At 39.3% G+C, this 18,456-nt stretch overlaps 1 protein-coding gene across 18 annotated transcripts in view; it reads right to left on the bottom strand.

The window, feature by feature from the left end:
- The window catches only part of SDCCAG8 (SHH signaling and ciliogenesis regulator SDCCAG8), a 232,811-nt gene that overhangs the window by 64,636 nt on the left and 149,719 nt on the right, over positions 1-18,456 (bottom strand). For 14 of the 18 annotated variants that reach the window (XR_010412369.1, XR_010412370.1, XR_010412363.1 and 11 more), the window contains 2 exons: positions 17,254-17,362; positions 7,782-7,913 (listed from right to left, as the gene is read on the bottom strand). Coding sequence is in view for 4 of the 18 variants with exons in the window: in XM_045877577.3 (XP_045733533.1) it covers positions 7,782-7,913; positions 17,254-17,362 (241 nt within the window). In the remaining 14 variants the exon portion in view is untranslated. Of the gene's footprint in view, positions 1-7,781; positions 7,914-17,253; positions 17,363-18,456 lie in introns of those variants that run through there. The other 4 variants (XR_010412371.1, XR_010412372.1, XM_054508093.2 and 1 more) reach the window with 2 other exon arrangements.

The following is an 18,456-nucleotide window of genomic DNA, read 5'->3' as shown; positions in this document are numbered from 1 at the left end:
GAGTGGTACATCTGTTACAAGTGATGAACCTATAGGGACACATCACAATCACCCCAAGTCCATAGTTACGTTAGGTTTCATTCTTGGTGTTTTTCATTTTATGGGTTTAGACAAATGTATAATGACTCGTAGACACTATTATGGTATCATATAGAGTATTTTCACTGCCCTAGAAATCCTCTGTTCTCCTCCCCCTGTACCCTTGGCAACCACTGACCTTTTTACTGCCTCCATTGTTTTGTCTTTTCCAAAATGTCATATACTTGGAATATAGTTTGTAGCCTTTTCAGACTGGCTTCTTTCACTTCGTAATAAACATTTTAGGTTCCTCCGTGTCTTTTCAAGGCCTGATAGCTCATTTCTCTTGAACGCTAGATACTATTCCACTGTCTGGTGGTATCACAGTTTATCCATTCTGAAGGGTATCTGGTTGTTTCCAAGTTTTGGCAATTATGGATAAAGTCACTATAGATATCTCTATACAGGTTCTTGGGTGGATATAAGTTTTCAACTCCTTTGGGTAAATATCAAGGAGCATGATTGCTGGATCACACATTTAGTTTTCTAAGAAACTGCCAAACTGGCTTCCAAAGTGACTGTACCATTTTGCATTCCCACCAGCAGTGAATGAGAGTTCCTGTTGCTCCACATCCTTGCTGGCACTTGATGGTGTCAGTGTTCTGGATTTTGACCACTCTAACAGGTGTGTAGTGGTATCTCTTTGTAGTTTTAGTTTGCATTTCCCTGATGACATATGATGTGGGGCATTTTTCATATGCTCATTTGTCATCTGTATCTCTTCTTAACAGGTGTCTGTTAAGGTCTTTGACCCATTTTTTTTTTAAAGATTTTATTTATTTGACAGAGAGACACAGTGAGAGAGGGAACACAAGCAGGGGGAGTGGGAGAGGGAGAAGTAGACTTCCCGCTGAGCAGGGAGCCAGATGCAGGGCTCGATCCCAGGACTCTGGGATCATGACCTGAGCCAAAGGCAGACTCTTAATGAATGAGACACCCAGGCGCCCCTTTGACCCATTTTTTAATTGGGTTGTTTCTTTTCTTATTGTTGAGCATTAAGAGTTCTTTGAGTATTTTGGACAATAGTCCTTTATCATCTATGTAATATTATCTTCCAGTCTGTGGCTTTCTTCTCATTCTCTTGACATTGCCTTTTTTTTTTTTTTTTTTAAGATTTTATTTATTTGACAGAGAGAGACAGCAAGAGAGGGAACACAAGCAGGGGGAGTGGGAGAGGGAGAAGCAGGCTTCCCGCCGAGCAGGGAACCCGATGCAGAGCTCGATCCCAGGACCCTGGGATCATGACCTGAGCTGAAGGCAGAGGCTTAATGACTGAGCCACCCAGTTGCCCCGACATTGCCTTTCTCAAAGCAGAAATTTTACACTTCGATAAAGTCTATCTTATCAATTACTTCCTTCCTGGATCTTGCCTTTTGTGTTGTGTCTAAAAAGTCATCACCATTCTCAAGGTCATCTAGGTTATCTTCTAGGAGTTTGAAAGTTTCATATTTTATATTTTGGTTTGTGGTCCATTTTGAGTTAATTTTTGTGTCAACTATAAGATCTGTGCCTAGTTTTTTTTTTTTTTTTTTTTTTGCATGTAGATGTCCAGTTATTCCAGAACCACTTGCTGAAAAGACTACCTTTGCTCCATTGTATTGCCTTTGCTCTTTCATCAAAGATCATTTGACTATATTAATTTGGGCTTATTTCTGTGTTCTCTGTTCCATCCCACTGATCCCTTTGTCGATTCTTACTCAAATACTACACTGTCTGGATTACTACAGCTTCATAGTAAGTTGGAAATCAGGTAGGACCAATCCTCCAACTTTGTTCTCCTCCTTCATTATATTGAAACTGTGTTGGCTATTCTGGGTCTTTTGCCTCTCCATATAAACTTCAGAAGCAGTTCATCACTATCCACAAAATAACTTACTGGGATTTTAGTTGGGATTACATTAAATCTATAGGGCAAGTTGGGAAGAACTGACATCTTGATAATATTCAGTCTTCTTATCTATGAACAAGGAATATCTCTCCATTTATTAATTCTTTGGCTTCATTCATCAGAGTTTTGTAGTTTTCCTCATATAAATCTTGTACATATTTTGTTAGAGTTATACTTAAGCATTTAATTTCTGGGGTGCTAATGTAAATGGTGGTATGTTTTTAATTTCAAATTCCAGTTGTTCATTGCTAGTATGTAGGAAAGTGATTAATTTTCATATATTAACCTTGTATCCTGCAACCTTGCTGTAACTGCTTATTGGTTCCAGCAGTTTTTTCTACATAGACGATCATGTCATCTACGAACAAAGACAATTTCATATCATCCTTCCCAATCTTTAGACCCTTTATTTCCTTTTTTGTCTTATTGCATTAGCTAGAACTTCCAGTATGATGTTGAAAAGGAGTGGTGAGAGGGAATATCCTTGCCTTATATCTGATCTTTTTGGGAAAGCTTTGAACTTCTCACCATCAAGTATGATACTAGCACTAGGTTTTTGTAGATGTTCTGTATCAAGCTGATGAATTTCTCCTTTACTTCTGGTTTACTAAGAGTTTTTACCATGAATAGGTGTTGGATTTTGTCAAATGCTTTTTCTGCATCTATTGATATGATCGTGTGATTTTTCTTGCTTAGCCTATTGATGTGATGGGTTACATTAATTAATTGATTTTTAAATGTTGAACCAGTCTTACATACCTGGAATAAATTGTACTTGGTTGTAGTGTGTAATTCTTTTTAAATATTGTTGTATTCTCTCTGCCAATATTTTGTCTTATTTTGTTTTTAAATGATGAAATAAAGGTTAAGATTTCCAGCTTCTATTTTCAGGGACTTCTCTGAAAACAGTGAATAGTCTTAATTCCCCCCAAAATGGAATGCCTAAATTAGATAAAAATCAATACTTTATTTCCCTTTTATTTTTCCTAAATAAGCTCTAGGCCCAACGTGGGGCTTGAACTCATGACCCCAAGATCAAGAGTCACATGCTCTATCGACTGAGCCAGCCAGGTGCTCCTATTTCTTATTCATAACACTGGTTTTCAAGGAATAAACTTTCTATTAGAAAAATACAATTTCATAGATTTGGTAAAAATCATTCTGAGGTAGTTTATAGAAGAATTGCCAATTTTAAACTCATTATTCACTCATTACATATCAATTAGCAGCTGCATGTCTTCATCAATGGTTTTTATGTGTGTAATTTAAGCCATACATTGCCACAAAAAGAAAACAAAACTATGTAAGACTGCATAACTGACAAAGTGATGTGGATTCCTGGGGGCTGGTGACCCAATACTTGACCCCATGACAGCACATGAGGGCGCTAAGGCTTGTTCCCTCTGCAAACACTGCAGACTTCTCACATGGTTCTATTTTCGATGACAAAATATATGAATCCATACCTGTCTTAAAACATTACCAGAAAACATGCCATTGCTATCTTGAACAGGAATCCCCTGGACTGCCTTTGTGGACGCCAGAGATTCCAAATCACCAGCTGGAAAATGGACCTTTCCTGACTCCACAGTTTAATGATCTGGACAGTCAGAATTTAATACATTCACGTCTACCCCTCCTAATACATTCCCCCCCGACCGGTTGCTTGGTCTGTCTCTCCTGCTTGCTAAATGCTTTCTGCTTTCCTTGGCTGCCGAATCTCATGAAAAAGTACTTTAAATGTGCTATGTCAATTTTTCTACTCACGCTAACTTTTCAGTATGCCCTAACATGGTTGTCGTACTCTTCTACTAACAATATTTTTGTTAACGCAACCAGTTCTGTCTCTGTCACTAAGTTCAGTGGATACTTTCGGTCACTTAATCACTCAGCAGCATCTGGTTGGCCCCCTCCTCTTTGCTGAAGCACGCACAACAGCATACTCTTCTGGTTTCCGCTTGTTTCCTGGGTTCCTTGTCTTAGTGTCTTTTGCCAACCTCTACCTTTCCTTTAAAAAGGTTGGTGTTCTTGGGGCACCTGGGTGGTACAGTCAGTTAGGCATCCGAATCTTGGTTTTGGCTCAGGTTGTGATCTCAGGGTCATGAGATTGAGCCCTGTGTCAGGCTCCTCACTCAGTGGGGAGTCTGCTTCAGACTCTCTCTCCCTTTCCCTTTGCTGCTCATAAACACACTCTCTCTCTCAAATAAATAAATACATCCTTTAAAAAATGTTAATGTTCTTTAAATGTTGAAGCCGTTTTTCCTTCTTATTGTACTTTTCCTCTGGTTATTTACCTCATTTACTCACAAGGTTTCAACTATCCTCTACAGGCTCTATAGATAGATTTCTATCTCCAGCCCAGACCTGTCTCCTAGGCGGAGGCCCTATGTCCCCCTGCTTATTTGACATTTCCATTTGTACAAAGCATTGGCACATTAAATTCAACAGGGCCAAATTGAATACTTGGTCTTATCCCAAACCCAAGCCATCTCACCCACAAACCTGCTTCTTTGTGCATCCTCTAGCTCTCTAAGTGGTGGCACTATGTCCCCACTGCTCAAGTCAGAAATATGGGTATTATCCTTGACATGCCCCCCTACCCAACAGAGTCAATCAATTACTAAGTCCTATTGATTTCGCCTCCTACATATTTCCCCAATCTGTTTACTTCTCTCTATCATCATCATCATCATCATCACTTCGGGTTCAAGCATCATCATCACCCGACTGACTACTCCAGGAGCTCCCAATGGGTCTCGTGCAAACCCTGTGGCTCTGCTCTAACACATGGTCTACTCTGGAACTGGAATGCTATTTTTTTTAAAGACTTATTTATTTATTTGAGAGAGAGAGCATGAGTGGGAGGGGCAGAGGGAGAAGGAGAAAGAATCTCTAGCAGACCCTGTGCTGAATGTGGAGCCCAACACGGGGCTCAATCCCACGACCGTGAGATCACAACCCGAGCCAAAACCAAGAGTCAGACACTGTGCCACCCAGGCACCCCTGGAATGCTATTTTAAAATGGCTATTTGATCATCTCATTCTTTAAAAAAATAAAAATTCTTGAGTAAAAGGTCTGTAAGAAAAACTTAAAGGTCTGGCCCTCATCTACCTCTCCAACCTCATCATGTGTCATTCTTTCCCTTATTCTTTATGTTAAACACACAAGTTTCTTTCCTTCCTCAAAAGTTCTTTCTTCAGTTTTACAGTCTTCTTTTCTCCAGAACAGAAGCTGGTGAACTTTTTTAGGAGAAGGCCAGACATTAAGTATTTCAGGCTCCACGGGCCAGTGGGTCAGAGTGTCTGACTCCAGCGCTGAGCTCCGGCACGCAGGACGAGCCCCGAGCGGTATGTGGACAAACGAGCCCCACTGCCTTCCTGAGCCTTGTACCGCGGGCTGTGGGCTGGGGCACAGTCGGCCACCTCCCGCTCTAGGAAGCTAGCCGTCCCTATCCTGACGCTTGCGGATTCACTTTGAGTATCATTTTTCTCATTGAAACTTTTCCTGAGCAGGTAAGTCCCCTTATTAAAGGCGCTTTGACCACAAAGTATATGTCTCTTTATAGAACCAATTGTTACTGTAATTAATTAGATATTTACAACATTATTTCATCTATATCCACCTTCCCTATAAGACTGTAAATTTCATGACACTGGGGACTATGTTTACTTTGCTATTTTATTCTCAGCATGTGCTGGAGAACACAGTAATCAATAAATACCTGCTGAATGAATGAATGATTAATTTGCTGCCTGGCCTTCAGTGGGCAACTGTAGCTTTCTGAGACCCTCAGTTATTCATCTGGAAATGGACGATAGTAACAGCTACTTTCCCGTTTGTTTCAAGGTAAGATAACATGGCTGAGTGCATTTTGTGGACTCTAATACAAATTTAAGAAAAAAAAAATATTAGCAAAATGACTTGGTTGCCCAGTATGGGACAAATTGCAGCCCAAACCAGGCCAAATTCTCTGGCTTGTTTTGTTGGCCCTCTAAGCCATGAATGGTTTTGTTTTCTTAAAAGACTGTGAAATACAAAAACAAAACAAAGAAGACCTTGTGACAGAAACCACATGTGGCCCACAAAACCTAAGATATTTTAGTCTGGCCTAGAACAGTGTCTGAGTCTAAGTAAATATTTTATTTTATTTTTTAATTTTTTTTAAAGATTTTATTTATTTATTTGACAGAGAGAGACACAGTGAGAGAGGGAGCACAAGCAGGGGGAGTGGCAGAGGGACAAGCAGGCTTCCCGCGGAGCAGGGAGCCCATGAGGGGCTCGATCCCAGGACCCTAGGATCATGACCTGAGCCGAAGGCAGACGCTTAACTGACTAAGCCACCCAGGCGCCCCCTAAGTAAATATTTTAATGAGTAAATAAATGAATGATTAATTACCTCCCCAATACACCCATATTTTAATATTTTGGCGGCTGAAAAGCAGTGCCATTTTCCGATGGCCTTCTTCCCTTCAATAGAGCAAGTGATTAAAATATAAAGTATTTATGCCCTCCCCAAGGACTCTATGTTGACTTTAGATTTAAAAAACAAAATAAAAGGAGTCTATAAGCATTTCGTTTTCCTCTCAGTTGTGTCAACAATTGCTTTTGAAACAGAGAAGGTGTGGGGTGTCTGGGGAGCTGGATAGGAATGGGGGGCTGGGAGCCAAGAGAACCCCTTCAAGCTCCCTGCGGTGTTGTACACGTGATCATCACGTGGAGTCCAAACCTACAGCAATCCATTCATTGTATGTTGTAAATACTGACGGTTCTTTTTCCCTGGGAATCCATCATTATACAGAAATTTTAAGTGACACATTTATAGGAAATGAGAAGGGGCTGGGTTTGTTACAAAAGAAGTGAACTTAAAAAGGAAAGGAATTTGGAGTCAAAAGATCAAGATTCAAGTTGGAACTCTACCACCTCCTCAACCTGTCCCTCTGAGCAAATCCATTAGTCTCTCTGAGCTTGCGTTTCTTCGTCTAGAAAAAGGGAGCAAATATCATTGGTGCCATTTAGTAGGTGGCTAGTAGGAGCCAAGTGCTTGACGTATATTTGATCTTTATATCAAACTGCAAAGTGGCCATTATTAGTCCCAATATATAGATAAAGAAACTGATGCTCAGGGAGGTCACATAACTTGCTCCCAGTGACACCACTAGGAAGAACCAAAAAGTTTGGAGTTAAATTCTGTCTCCAGCAACACCATCAGTGCATATCTGATGAAGATATTTAACCTTCGGGCACCTGGGTGGCTCAGTTGGTTAAGCATCTGACTCTTGGTTTTGGTTCAGGTCATAATCTCATGGGTTGTGGGATCCAGCCCAGCGTAGGGCTCTGTGCTCAGTGGGGAGTCTGCTTGGAGATTCTCTCTCCCTCCCCCCACTCTAGTGCACGTGCTCTCTCTCTCTCTCTCTCTCACGTAAATAAATAAATATATTTTAAAAAGATATTTAACCTTCTTAGCCTCTTATATGTTTTATCTTACAAAAACCACTCGAAACCTAATTTCTATGACAGTCCTCCATATTATATCACCAACTTACACCTTCAAGGTAGATGGTTTTCCTACAATGCTATTAAATCTAACTCTGTGTCTACAGAATAGTAAAAAGGAGATATACTCTCCCCTCTGTGTAATATAAGGACAACCTAAGCGGAGAAAGCATAAATACTCAAGAGTATTAGATTTTGAGCACATCCCTCGTGTGCCATGGTGGCCATGAATTCTATTTATTCCACACCAATTCCCACTCCGATTTTGAACCAAGCACTTTCAATATATGGCATGTCAGTTGATTACTGAAGCTGTATTACCTCTGCTTCATTATCTCATGTAGTCTCCCGTGTTGGACACACTGCTCCTCCAATTCCTCATTTCTCCTCTCTGACTTTTCCAGTTTGTCATACATATACCTTTTCTCTTGACTGAGCTGAGCTATTTCAGACCTAGAGAGGCGAAAACACAGAAATGACAGATGTTAAAGGTTCTTATTACCGGAGCACGTTTTTACCGTATAACCTTAGCATTGTCTTAAACACCATACTTAAAAATAACAGTGTAAACAAAAGTTATTTTATGTAAAACGGAATATTTCAGAAATTGCAAAATGTCTAGTGGAGGAATACATGCATTGCAGGGACTCAAGTGGCAGACAGGGAAAGGAAGAGTGACTTACTCTGAAAGAGATGGCTTCTTCCAGGACCGACACAAAAATGATAATGATTCCTATTTATACCCAATATTTACTGAGTGCCTATTGCAGGCCAGCCACCATGCTGTTAAAGGAGCAACCCCAGGCCTAATCTCTACGACAGAGCGTTGTTTCTTTTAATTAACATAGCTAATGTAATGGCACATGATTAAAATCATATAGTTCCAAAAGGCATAATAATGAAAAATGGCGTTCCTCTACCCACCCTCCCACCTCATCTCCAGCTTATCAATGTAATTACTAGTATTCCAGCGTGTAGTTAAAGCAATAGCCATATTTATGTCATGTGACTACCTACATATTGGTCCTTGCTGGCTCAGTAGCTTATCATGATCACATGTGCACTGGTGTACATTTATTGTCCCCCGGTGAGGGCTTTGGTGTAGAGTGACGGAACGTCAAGCCATCTTTTCCAGTGGGAGATTTCTAATACCTGTGTCTATCATTCTTCCTTCTGTGGCCATTCTGCTTCTCAAGAGAAGAATTCTTCAGCTCCTTGCTTGTTGGGTCTGACCCTAACTAGCAGTGCTAAGTTTAGGAGCTGGTGGGAAGTAGAGAGGTGGGGATCTCACCTTTCAGAATGCAGACTTCTTCCTATTAATTTCGCTGCTATGCTCAGTGCCCTTATTTTAACCAGAGCCTGCTGGTTCAATGTCTTCAGAGAGGAAGTCCCTAATCCGCTGGGTGGAGGAGGGACAGTCACTGGCTCCGTGGGGTAGGGGGTAGAACTGACATTTTTGGTTTTGGTCCTATGCTTCACTTCTGCCTTCCAAGTTTTTCTGGCATCCCGAGAGCAGACGAGCTTGCTTCCCATGCGGGGGTCCCCTCTGGAGACACATAAGATTCATCTTCTCCCACTTTGCCACCTCAGGTACTATTTACCCAATCTTCTTTCTGCCTTCACACATCTCATGTGAGATCACTGGTAGTTACTTTGGTGATGATGATTCGTGTCCCTTGGGAAATATGCTACCTCTTTAGTATCGTGGAGGATCACCTCAAGTCTCGAAATCCAAAGATCAGAAAGAGACCTCTCCGAGAAAAACCATATCCCTGTCCTCGCTTTTCATTCAGCATGGATCCTGTGGCCACCACCTCCTTATGCTCCTCACAGGTACCGAAAGTTTAAGGCTCTTGCATATGAAAATGTGAGCAGTTAACGACTGGTTTGTTTCTTGAAGGTTAAGTAAGACACTTGATGCAGAATTATGTCCCTCCAAAGAAAGGATTCCTCCATTAGGTGAAAGTTTTCTTCCTGGTCAAGGAGAGATGTGGATTTGCTCAGAGAACTCATCCCAAGGAACTCATCCCAAGTGATGGCGTCACTGTATGAAGCAATTTCTCACTTTCCGTTCCCCTCACTCCTCATTTTGTTTTCATCTTGGTTCCAGTGTCACCTCAAAGGAAGCTTGCCCTGATTAATACTTTGCAGTTCTCAATATGTCGGCATATTTTCTGAAACTACCCCAGCTTTTCTCCATATATTAGCTTATAATTTATTCCTCTGAACTGTGGCTCGATGCCTCATCTTTTTTACTAGATTATACATGAGGGCAGGGATTATCTCATTTTTAAGCTCAGATCAAGCACTCAGTCTACATTTGCTTCTCCTAATAAGAATTTACCTATATTTGAAATAGTCTAAATCAGTTAGTAATGATTTATGTTTCTCCTTTCAAAATCACATACAATATACAAGAATTTAAGGCAGTTATAAGAAATTGTTAATTGAGTGGTCTTCCAAGATTAGTATCTCCTATCACAACATGCACTATGCACTAAAATAAATTCCCAAAAGATAACAATTACCCTTAAACCAGATTAGGAAAACACGCAGAAGAATATTTATCTGTTCTCAGGTACTTCCCCAGAAAAAAAGTCACTTTTTTAAAAGAACAATCACAAAGGAAACATAGATTTTTATAATACAAGAATATGAAACCTTTACACACAAAAGTTGTAATGTTCACAGCAGCATTCTTTCTAGAAGCAACCTTGCTCTGCAACCCAATATCTGGAAACCGAATCGAGAAATGTGTCAACAGAAGACTGGTTACATTACTTATACAAAGGAATATAAAAAGGCTATTCTGACAGTGAGGGCTATCTATTGGTGGCATTATTTATTGACCTAAAAATATGATATATTGGTAAGAAAGGAAAACATTTAAAAAGCAGCATATATAGAGTGATACCATTTTATAATTAAAAAATACTTTCCCCTCCTCCCTTAAAAATACTTTGATGTGTATATTACATATTAATATGGATTATCTCTAGGTGTCAGAATTAGGAATTTTTTAAAATAGATTTTCCTTTTCCATATTTTTTGAAGTTTTACAATAGACACATATTTAAGACAAAAAAATAAAGTCACTGAAGTTGAATCTACTGTGGTCATCATGTCATAATACATGTAAATCACACCATCATGCTGTACTTCTTAAACTTAGATGGTGATGCATATCAATAATTTCTCAATAAACCTGGAAAAAAATTTTTGAAAGTCACTTTGATTTTGAAAAAAATTCATGAAAAACAAAAGGCACTGGGAACAAAATTTTCAAAATTAAAAAAAGAACTGGGAACACACAGGAAAAATGAGACAAATGAAGAGGAGAAACATCATTTAATAAAGTGCTATCCCACTCTCCATCAAAATCTAAACTAAAACATACGAGGAATATGAAAAATATTCACAGAGGAAGAAATAGAAATGGTCAATTGACATTTATAAAATATTCAATTTCTACTATTATTCAAAAAAATGCACAACACAACCAGATTCTGGTTGAATATTTAGTGCCGCATGCCTACTTTCTGCCAGATAGCAGAATCCATCCTTTATATTAATGATCGAAATTAAATCTTCAAGGTAAGTGTTTATTTCCTTTTCTCTGTGAGGTAAAGGAGGTTTAATGACTTGCCTGAGGTCACCCAAAGGGTGATTAGCCCAGCCCAGATGCAAACACTGGCCTGCCCAACTCTAAAGGGGTTGTCCCACCCACTATGCCATACTGCCTCTCACTTTTTCTTTTGTAAATTTCAACTCTTTGTGTCACATACTGATGTGGGTACATGTATACTGAGAATCTAGCGTAGTACTTGAGCAAAGTCATCCACATCAATAGCCTTAAAAAGGTTCATTATTATTCAAACAGAAAAAAGACGGGTCAGAGTCTTTGGACCCGCAATCCCCTTTTATTAGGCATCTCGACTAAGGGAATCATCAAAAATTCAGAATAATGGACAAAATTATTATTGTATTATTCATAACAGTGAAAAACTGGAAACATCTTAAATGTCTAATAAATTATTATGCATATGAATGATTCAATTAAAATGGTTTCCAGAGTAGTGATGTAGACAAATGTTCACCAGCAGCAGTAAGTGAAAGCAGGATACAGACTGTATATACAGTGCCACTCACCCAGCAGGCGAATGTGTGTGCACATACACACTTACATCCACACGCAAACTCACTGCCAGGAGATGCATCGCAGATGAACAATACTTTGCAGGATGGTAATGTCATAGGAAATTTTTTTCTTAATTTTTCTTTGTAGTTATAGCCAAATGCCCTATATTGGGGATGTCTTACACGACCACAAAAAGATAAATGTTATTTTGTAAAGTGTACATTACTATCAGGTATTTTATTGCTATGATATTTATTTCTGTTTTGCGTATTTTGGGATTTTTATTTCCCTTTGTTTATAATGGTAATTTGCCTTCCAACTTGCAGTGTTTGATAAAAATTTGGCAAATGTCCGTGGACATCATCATTTGTCTGTCCAGGGCCCACAATATACTGAAAGAACTAGTGGTTTGCAAAGTTTAGAGAGTACACTTGAGCACAAGTCTCTGTGTTGGTTCCACATTACTTTTGTGGCACGATTATCCCAGTGTCATATAAAAGAATAATTGACTCTAATCCATTTTTATAGAAAATTTAGGTAATTTCTGGCTTCACAGAAGCATGAACTTTCCCCTGCATTTTTATTTACCAGTTATATTGTATAATGGCATTTGCATGAAGTATAATATTTTACTACTACAATTAGGATTACAATGATAATTGCTTTTTTAAGGGAAAACCTGACGCCTTAATTTTTTATTCTTTTAGATTCTCACTTGACTTTTGGTGACAATTAGCAGAGGCCAGTATGAGTCTCTCCTTGTAGAATATAATTTTTGTAGCATCCCAACCTAACATCGTCTAAACATGCGGGGGAAAAAAATAGTTTTTTTTCACGGGTGTGTGTTCTTTACTTCAATTAAACTCACACAGTTGGATACTGACTGTTGCCAAAACAGTAATATAATTTATACATTATAGTCCACACAGTAAAACTACACTAAAAGTCATTTAACAATATTTATAACACCATAAAATACAGTGTTAAAATATATGAACTGCAATATGTACCAAAATTATAAAATTTGTTTCTCATCATCAGTGATTAAAACCAGGATCATTGCTCTAGCCTCAATACCCACAACCCTGGTGACAGATTAGAATTCAAATCTTAATGATCAATTTACAATTAACAAGATAGAAGTGAAACAAATTAAACCAACCATTATATATAACGAGACCCAATGGACTCCCATTGTTCCTCTTAATTACAAAACGCAAATCACAAATACACAATGGGCAGTGTTAGACATCAATCCACAAGCCTAGCAACCCAGAAAGTGACAGTGATGGGGAAAGAAAGAAGAGACGCAAAACCAAAACCACCACGTAGACCGGGGCTCTGTGCTCGCTGCTAGCCTGTCTCTCCAACATGCGAGTGCCGAGGGGCTGCAACCCAACCCGGGCTTGATCGCCCCCCTGCAGCTGGTAGAGGCTCCCTCCTCCCGGTGCCCAACACTTCTAAGCTCTTTCCAGGCCACAGTCCGAGCCCTGCAAACATTTTACTGCTGATTCATCCAAGCACCTGCGGAGAGGGAACACTTCCCTCACTTAGATAAAGAGAAATCACAGTTGCACCAAAGATATTTCAAGAGCTCCACTTACCACCCTCAAAAACAACCCTAGGACTTGTAATAAGCTCCCAGGGTCCCGGGGAATAAAGACGAAAGGGAAGCTAAAGTTTATGAGAGCCTCAACTACAATCAGCCGGCTTGCTTGCCTGGTGCCAATTAAAAGCAAAATGGAATTAATTCTCCCGTCTCGTGGTCAGAAACCAGCTATATCAAATGCACAGAATTGGCAGTTCATTTTTCGTCTGAAAATGGGATGTGCCATTCACAAACCCTGGAGTTACAGACACCACCCAAGCAGTGTGGAATGCGCCGTGCAGAAAGTATCGCGCTGATCACTGGGGAGGGCTTGCAGACAACAGGAGCTCAAGGAGCTGCCGTAATACCACGCACGTTACTTGGGGAGAAAACACATGCAATAGGCACACTCGGAGGAACCATTTCTAAACACTTGCGCAGGGCAGCCTAGCCTGAGGCTGGGGTAACGAGTCGGGGCCTCCTGCACGGTGAGCCCGGACTGTCAGCGCTCCTAGGGACGGCATGGGCTCTGGTCAAATGGCTAGATCTCTGAGTAAAAAATAAAGCTTATTATAAATGGTGTGAAGCCATTTGGTTAGTATGGGATTATAAATAATGTGGAACTCTTCGAGAAAATGTCCTGAGTAAGAAAAGGGGAACCACAAACATTGTTCTCGATTGTTGAGCAATACAAAATAAATATAATACCCACTTTTAAGAAAAATTTTACCTGTAGCACTCTGAGGACAAGCTGCCTCAAAATTACCATGTGGTTTCATTATTGTGGAGACTGAACTTCCACAACGACAACACTTTAGAAAGCTCAAAAAACTCCAAGATTTTCCTCACCTCAAAGCACAGGAAAAATCATTTATCCCCAAAGTTTAGTACAGGGTGTGCAGAGCTCCCGAAGGCTTCTATAGGGCTTCATAAATTTATAATCTTTATTTAAAAAGAAATACTCGGAGGCCTTCAAGTTATATAGGTGAATTCAAAGCAAACAGTTAATGTCAAAATCAAATGATACATTTTGTACGAATTTTGAAAATGTCATCATCGTCATAGAGGGAGCCAGAGGGAAAAGAGACTCCGTGGACAAGAAATTAAGAGTCAACAACCAACCAACGTTAAAATCACAGTTTATCGTATCTACCACGTTCTTGTGAGACACACAAAATGAATATTTTGTAAACTTTGGGGGCTCTTAAAAGTTTTAACCATAATACGTAACAATTTTTTGAGTGTTTACGATTGCCAGGCCTTGGTTTTGGATAAACTTGCAAAGTTACAGTAGATGACTATTTTAATTCTTCAGATTTACGGAACAGGCCATCTCAGAGCAGGACTCGAAACACAACCAGCCCCATAGTTTCCCGATCCTGCTTTGTTTGCCTTTACAAAGGTTCTTCTTGTGGTATAGACTTTATGTCTGTCAGAATAGCACTCAGACCCTCCCTGGAAAAGACAATAATACCTAGATAGAAGTCAATCCAAATTGCCCCGGTCAAGACCCTGAAAACAACGCCATCAGCTATGGTTCTACTTCCGTGTGTCAAGCACCATGCGAGGCCCTTTACATACGTGTGTATGTATATATGTGCATTGTATATCTCTCGGTGTTTCTCATCCCCACAACAATCCTGCAACATGGTTTTAGAAATGTTTGAGGGGCCCCTGGGTGGTACAGTCGGTTAAGCACTGGACTCTTATTTCAGCTCAGCTCATGAACTCAGGGTAGGGCTCTGTGCTGAGTGTGGAGTCTGCTTGAGATTCTCCCTCTCTCTCGGCCCCTCCTGCCTCCCCTTCACGTTTTCTCTCTAAATAAGTAAATAAATAAATAAATAAAATACATTTCAAAAATATACATATTTTATAGATGGAGAAGCTGAGGTTTGGAGGGATTAGGCAATGTACCCAAGTGGCACAGCGAGATTCGAACCTAGTTCTTTCTGAATTCCAAAGTGGTTTTCACTGCACCCTGCCTGTCATCAACATGGGAACACGTTGGGACCAGAGTCAGGTCAGGATACGAGGTATAAAACCATACTTGTTTCATTCATTTAGTTAGTAAGTATGTACTGCATGCCAGGTATGTATCAGACAGGGGCACGCTCAGTCGACAAAGCAGTAGTCAGAAACTGGAGGAACCCGAAGCAAGGGGAGGTGGAGAGGGGCTGAGGCTCAGTTTCCCTAGATCAGTACAGGGTACATGGATAGATCCAGAGCAGAAGAAAGAGGGCCCAGGACACAGGGCACAGGTTGACCCAGGCTCCCAGGCTTACCCTCACATGACAAGCATGTCTACTTCTCCATGGGAATTTAAAGAATATTTTTTTCTTTCCCAAACTTTCTCATCATAGCTGCTTTGGCCTGATTTTCTTTGGTAGTAGATGTACAAGAAAGATCATAGGCCTTGGAACTAGAAATATGTACAGTAGAACTCTAGCTCTCCCACTTCCCAGCTATTTAAACACTCTTGAGTATTGGTTTCCCCACATGTAAAAGAAGATAATAATTCCTGTCTCAAGTTGTAAGAATTAAATAATATATACCAAGCATATAGCACCTCCTTCTCTTTTATATGCCGCAATTTCCAGAATTATGTCTCCTCAGCAAGATAATTAATCAATCACGAAGCAATCTTAATCTTTTAAGTCCCAGATCAATGTAATTTTTTCTTAGATTATATGATCCAGTTTTTTTGTTTGTTTCTAACAAATTACTTAGTTCTGGGTTTATGTGAGGCAAATCAAATACTTCTAGTTAGCAGTAGCTACTGTTGATATATTATGAGGGTCTCTCCTGCAACAAAATCATTTGGGTTTCCTTGTCAAACTTCTTGGAAATATCTGGTATTTTGGCACCCTGAGCTTTCTCTACTCAAACTAGATCTTTAATTAGTATTTGCTAAGAAGGTGCACATGTCAAAGCACATTCTGAGAGCTTTATAGGAGCCTCTGTCTTCCTGTGAGCAGAAAGAACTGGATTCATCAGCCCTGATTCCCCAAAGGATTCAGAGATAGGGGTTCCAATAGCTAAGCCACCTCATTGATGCAGGAACACAAGATAGAGCTCAGGGTGATCAGATATGCTCTGATTCTCTAGGAAATTCTTTCTGAACGAGATACCTAAGTCAGAAGTTTGCTGAGCCCCACTGCTTGCTCTGTGTAAATCTAAGTGAACTTCAGAAAAATACAGACGAGATCTACAGGGTATTTTTCCATCGGGTTGTATTTTAATGGGGCATCTGATATCTAGTTAGTTTATGTGAACGATGCCTTTTATGATTTAATTCAAAGTGATTCTGTCCAATACCATTCATTTATAAGAGGAAAGCACAGTTCAAGCAAGTCAAGTAAATTTGTCTGAGATTAGACAGTTACTCTCAGAGCTGAGATGAGAACTCAGGCTTCTTATCATTTAGAGTATAAATCATTCATTCATGGAAATAATCTGATTTGAAAATGTGCAGAAAATAATTCACGAAGATCCCAATCAATGTATTTTATAAAAGAGCAGTGAACCTACAAAATGAATGATAACTGTTCTAATAAATTAATTTTAGGAGAACAAAAGGATGGTTTGGGTTTATTTATTTTCAAGTATCACCTACTGTCATTTTTATAGATACACATTTCATCTATTATCATTTGACTTAAAGATAGTTTCTGGGTGTTCGTGGAGAACTGTGATAACAGATTAAAATGTTAACTCTATCGATGGAAGACTTTAAAACTGCTTGATTTATCTGAATCCTTTATTAAAATACTTGCCATCTTGACCTTTGTGTTCTGAAGTTTCATAACTGTCGGTTCTGAACGTTAAGAAGGTCAAATAATAGTACGTATACATAATCATGAAAAAAAACACCAAGGGGTTTGTATGGACAATTTAGAAACTGTACGTATTAAGAAATTGTCCATACAGAGGAAATATTTTTACAGGATATAGGTCAACACATATCTAATTTTGACATTAGCCTCAAATAGTGGAAACACCGTTTTTTAAGAAAAAATGACAGTATTCACACAAACAGTGCTCTGAAAGTATCATATAATATTACCTACCTGCTTTTTTTAGAGATTTGCTCCAGTTTCTTGGCTAATGCACAGCACTCTTCCTTTAACTTTGTCAAAAATGTATTCTGGGAGGTCAGCAATGAATACTGTTCATTTTCTAGAAATAACAATAAACCCCCCACCAATATAAGATGTTTATAGTTGTAACTCTGCAGGGCTTCCATATGTAGACCGGTAAAAGTGTTAAAACCACTCCCATTTCCTATAAGCCACCAGGTCAATTTCAGTGTCCAAAGTCAAAGGACCACTCACCTGGCAAGATACTAAATCTTGGGAGGCATTAATTTTTCTAATAATTACACCCCAGAAACAGTTTTGATCATACACGCTTGGGGTAATGGTTTAATGTGTTGATAAACTGTCAGATTATCTCAAGGGGAGCCATGGATGCTTATATCTTTGTAATATGCAAGATATTACATTTTTATTTTGACAATTTCACTATAAACAGTGTCAAGAATGATCACAACTAGATAATTCACAACTAAAATAACGGAGGAACTTTCTTCTATACTTCTTAATTCATGCTTTATGTTTCGTATTTGCCCACAGATCTCACTATCCCTGCCCCTTGTGTACACTTCTTTCATTATGAAGGTAAAGTACATAATTTTCCCTAGAATCTGGATTTCATTGTCAACAGTATGAGTTTCACTAAAGATCTGGTCAAAGGAATTGAAGGGAGTGTGGTATTTTTGTGCAAAATAAAAGGAAGTGTTCTTAAGAAGGTCTTAGCCATTAAATCCCCTCACGTAGCACTCAGAGATTCTGCACAAGACTCCTTGATCACTAGGATCCTGCAAGCAGGAGGGGCAAACACTAATTTTTCCTGGAATTTCCTCCTTTTATTTTTAGTGGAAAAACATCTACTGGGTCTGGAAAAATGCCGGAGGGTATCATGTGGGTCAATATGACATTTGCCTCTTCATAAGCAAATAGATGATTTAATGAATTTTACATTTCCATTTTTCACCTATAGGATGAACAATCATTTTTTACCCTGTCATCAAATAGAGTGTACACAAGATCATGTGAAAATTATCTTTAAGTGTCAGGCTTAATAAGTCCCTCTATTTCTTCCCGATTTTAGCCACTGACTGGCAAAAAGCACATAGCATACAAAGCAAAATAAATCAAGGCACCAAAAATTAAGCAACACTTTTCTGGAAGAGACAGGATCAATTAAACTTT

Source organism: Mirounga angustirostris, unplaced genomic scaffold (genome assembly GCF_029215605.1).
Source record: "Mirounga angustirostris isolate CCGP_5_RB_7025 unplaced genomic scaffold, mMirAng1.0.hap1 SCAF_6, whole genome shotgun sequence".
Classification (NCBI taxonomy): domain Eukaryota; kingdom Metazoa; phylum Chordata; class Mammalia; order Carnivora; family Phocidae; genus Mirounga; species Mirounga angustirostris.
The sequence above is the reverse complement of the archived record's forward strand: the minus strand, read 5'-3'. Positions and strand labels throughout refer to the sequence as shown.